At 41.7% G+C, this 4340-nt stretch overlaps 1 protein-coding gene across 1 annotated transcript; it reads left to right on the top strand.

The window, feature by feature from the left end:
- Positions 1–1930: 1930 nt before the first annotated feature.
- On the top strand, positions 1931–3491 carry sstr3 (somatostatin receptor 3; the record flags this gene model as incomplete). Its single annotated transcript, NM_001315541.1, is given in 1 exon segment — positions 1931–3491. A coding segment is annotated over 1 exon segment (1452 nt). The 3' UTR covers positions 3419–3491.
- Positions 3492–4340: the final 849 nt, after the last annotated feature.

Raw genomic sequence — 4340 nt, 5'->3', positions numbered from 1 at the left:
TCTCCTCCATGCGTGTTCCTAGTTCACATTAACTAGAGTGCTGCTGGGTTGCTAATGAAGTCTCAATTATCTGCTTTTTCCACGTGTGAGAATATCCTGTGTTTAATTTACCTGCTTTATCAAAAGAACCAAATATAGATGGCATGGTGAAATCATGCTGCAAACAAGCATCTTTATCTATTTGCTGTGTGAGTCATTATCTCATATCCGTTTCTATCCCATTTTCGTTATTTTATCTACAGCCTTTCCTTTTTGCAGCTCACCCTCTGAGAAACATCTCTGCTAACTCTTCATGTAACAGCCTAGCTTATTATGGCTAACAACACTTTTTGGGAGAGAAAAAGTGACTTGCAAAGCTTGATTTTATAAAATACCCCAACTCTTAATTTACAAATGCATTGTAATACTATATCTAATAATCTGTGCTCAGAATACAGACACTTCATCTTACCACAAGTTTTATAATTCCAGATAGATGTTTCCTAAATATGTTTTATTTCTCATTAGCAAAATTACAACATAACTACTATTTAAATGTATTGGACAACTAAATTGGGAGACCTTTTGTCTCCTCCTAGTCAGCCTCCTAGTAGGTGCACATTTAAGTTTGAAAACCCAAGGTGATTTTCTGAAAGCTTGACTTCTTATCTTGACCTTGAGTTCAAGGTCACTGAGATTCAAAGTCGTCCAAGATGTTTAGTAGCTGCACCTATGGTATGAATTTCAAAATCCTACAACACCTCGTTCCCGAGTTATTCGCAAACTTGGGTGTCCACACTACCAACCCCGCCCACCCACCTTTTATGGCCGAGGGGTTAAACGTGTTGAACAGGAGCTTTGGGCCACAGCTGCCTTTGTGTACACAAAAGAAAAGCAAAAAACCTAAATGAAGAAGAGAAGCCACCACAGACTGTGGACATGTCAACACATACCACATTCACATTAAAGAAATTCACCATTTACAAGTTGAGACATAACGCTATAACATTAAGACAAGAAAAAGATGGGTTTAAACAGCTCTGCTGGAGTCGGGTCCCATGAGCATCAAGCAATCAATTGTTTCCATTGTTTTTACAACAATGGAAACCCCAATGAGTTTATTGGAAGACTGGATGGATTTTATTGCATCTGTGAAATCGAAAAGTCATTAAGTGAAAGGCCGGCTTTAGGTTATTAAACCTGCAAATAGCAAAAAATAATGTTTAGTGGCCTGAATGGCAACAAACTATTTGGTGACAGAACAGAAATATAGGAGTTATACCAAGAAAAACAAATGCTGTCTTCATGTGGTTAATGTGTGTTTTACATGCAAAGAATCCCCAGTTTTAAACCAGGATGAGATGGGCATCTAAAGGTTTATGCCTCTAAGTCCAACCTCAGTACCTCGGCTTCATAAAATAAGGAAGTTGCTGAAAGTACAACTATAGCAGTTTTTTAAAAAATCAGACCAAGCTTATAGTTAGAAAAAATAATATTATATATACATAAAATATTAAAAATGATATTCAGTACACACAAATAATAAATAGCTTGGGGTACCTTGTGAGCATCATTTTCAATCAAATAGTAAATTCTTTAGTGTTACACTTATCTATTAACAAGCATACTGTTTTGTGTTTTAAAAAATTGTTGATGAAATTTCTTAAAATGACCCAGTAAATTTATACAAAGTTACAAATTGTATAGACTTTAACCACTTCAGCCATCATAGTACATCATGGTAAATATATATTCAGGTTAAAATTTCTTATTATTGATGACTTCTTAGTCTGAGTGTGAAGAGCTTTAATATTAAAGTAAAAGTACTGTTACCCTTTGTCATGTCCTTGAAAAACAGTTTTTCCATTTCTTTTCATTGCTTTCTGAAAGAAACTTGAAAAATGTCAGCTATGAAGTTCAGTGACTTTATTTTATTTTTCTTTGCTTCAGCAGAACAGATGGGTGGGAGCTGAGATCACAAAGCAACATGGGTGACACGACGTATTCCGGCCTGGAGATGACGGCTGAGACGTGGGAGAACGGCAGCTTTGCGAGCCCCTCGCCGGGTCTCCCACTGTTTCCGCTCATGTTCAATGACAGCGATCTGAACGACACGCTGTTCAACTCCACCAACTCCACCGCCCCTGATGCCTTCTCGGGTCCCAGCGTAGCAGGGGTCCTCATCCCACTCATTTACATAATTGTTTGCATCATCGGCCTGGGCGGCAACACTTTAGTGATTCACATTGTTCTGCACTACTCAAAGATAGAGTCCGTGACAAACATCTATATTCTCAACCTGGCCATCGCCGACGAACTCTTCATGCTCGGCCTGCCTTTCCTGGCGGTGCAGAACACGCTCCAGTCATGGCCCTTCGGCTCCTTCATGTGCCGACTGGTCATGACTGTCGACTCCATCAACCAGTTCACCAGCATCTTCTGCCTGACCGTAATGAGCATCGATCGCTACCTCGCCGTGGTCCACCCCATTCGGTCTTCTAAGTGGCGGCGCCCTCAGGTGGCCAAAGTGGTGAATGGCACCGTGTGGGCACTGTCATTCCTTGTTGTTCTGCCAGTGGTCATCTTTGCTAACATCCAGAAAGCAGGAGGCACCTGTAACATCGCCTGGCCCCAGCCGGCTAACATCTGGAGGGCTGCTTTCATCATTTACACCTCCACCGTTGGATTCTTCTGCCCTCTTCTCATCATCTGCCTCTGCTACCTGCTCATCGTCTTCAAGATCCGCAGCTCGGGGAAGAAAGTCCACGCCACCTCGACCAAGCGGAGAAAGTCGGAGCGGAAAGTGACACGCATGGTTGTGATTGTTGTTGCTGTGTTTGTTTTCTGCTGGTTACCTTTCTATGCCCTCAACATCATCAACTTATTGGTGGCCCTGCCACCAGAGTACCAGGGCCTTTACTACTTTGTCGTAGTGCTCGGTTATGCTAACAGCTGCGCCAACCCTATCGTCTACGGCTTCCTGTCAGACAACTTCAAGCGGGGTTTCCGGAAAGCCCTCTGCCGCTCCACGAGGAAGGTGGAGAACCACGAGCCCCTGGAGCACCAGCAGCAGGACGAGGGCAGGAGGGCGCTCATGCCCAGAGAGAGCCTGAGACGAGCAATCAGGGATGAAGAGGATGATGATGAAGAGGTGGTTTCAGAAATGACTGAGATATACAGAATTGCCCAGAATGGAAACAGCAGCTACCAGCTGCAGAGCTCGCAGCCGTTATTCTTAGAGAAAGGCGCGACGCCTGGAGTCACAGAGCTAGCCTCCCCAGATAGGCGGGATAATATGGGGGATGCGAAAGGGAAAGACGCCAACGGGGCCACCCTGACTGTCCCACTGCTTCTCAACGGAACCAAGGGTGGGAGCACTAAAACGCTACCAGAGGAAAACTTGGAACCAAGCGCATCATTGGAGATAAGTTACCTCTAGTGTAAAACATGAACTTTAAGTTTATGGGACCGATGTGGAGTGAGTACAATACAGGGTGGCCTGCTTCTAAGCCAAAAAACAAACAAACCCCATAACAACCTATTAATGAACACTTGGGTGGGTCTTAACATTTTTTCATCAGTGTACACATTAAAAAGCATGTTTATAATGTAAATTTTGTTTATATGCATGCCTGTATGTACAAATATGTGCCTTTAATTGGTTTGATCACCATTTTTTCTGCTCTTTTAAGCTGTTATATTCCATAATGTGAAAATCATTTGCTCAGGTTTGGCTGTATTTAAGCTTCAGTCGCCATCTAGGTTGATGACATGGGTGTTGTTACTGCAACTATTATAAAACCAAATGCCTGCAGCTCCAGCTCCTAGAAATCCTAGTTTGTCTGTTAGTTTCATTTTGCTGTCGGGATCACACTTTGTGTTTTCTATAGAGAGTCAAACAGGTAAAGAGGTGGTCGGGGTGGATGGTGGATGAACAACATGCAAAAAAAAAAAAATGTTTCTGATTGGGTTAGGACAAAAGCACTAATTTTCACACTCAGTGAATCCAGGAAAAAGTCAATGTATTACATATTTTTTGAATATGATTGTTTAATTTAACATAACCACCAGCTGCCAGCTCCTAAACATACTCAGCATCTCATTAATAGTGTCATATCTTATCTTTAAATACTTATTTAACCCCTTGGATGCATGGTGCACTGTTAAATTAATCCTTATACACTTTATACCGGGCTCTGTGCAAGGCATAGTTAAGGTTATGAGAACTGTGGATCTATGATATAAACTATCTATATACTATATAATTTGTGGAAAACTGTTTTCTCTTACTTACATTATTAGTATGTTATTATTTTCCAAGCCTGCTGCACTTTTTCAAATTCCAGGGACCCATTATGTTC

This window comes from Haplochromis burtoni, unplaced genomic scaffold (genome assembly GCF_018398535.1).
Source record: "Haplochromis burtoni strain Fernald_Lab_line unplaced genomic scaffold, NCSU_Asbu1 Contig_68, whole genome shotgun sequence".
Taxonomy (NCBI): domain Eukaryota; kingdom Metazoa; phylum Chordata; class Actinopteri; order Cichliformes; family Cichlidae; genus Haplochromis; species Haplochromis burtoni.
Note: the sequence above shows the minus strand (reverse complement) of the source record. Positions and strands in the feature narration are given on the sequence as shown.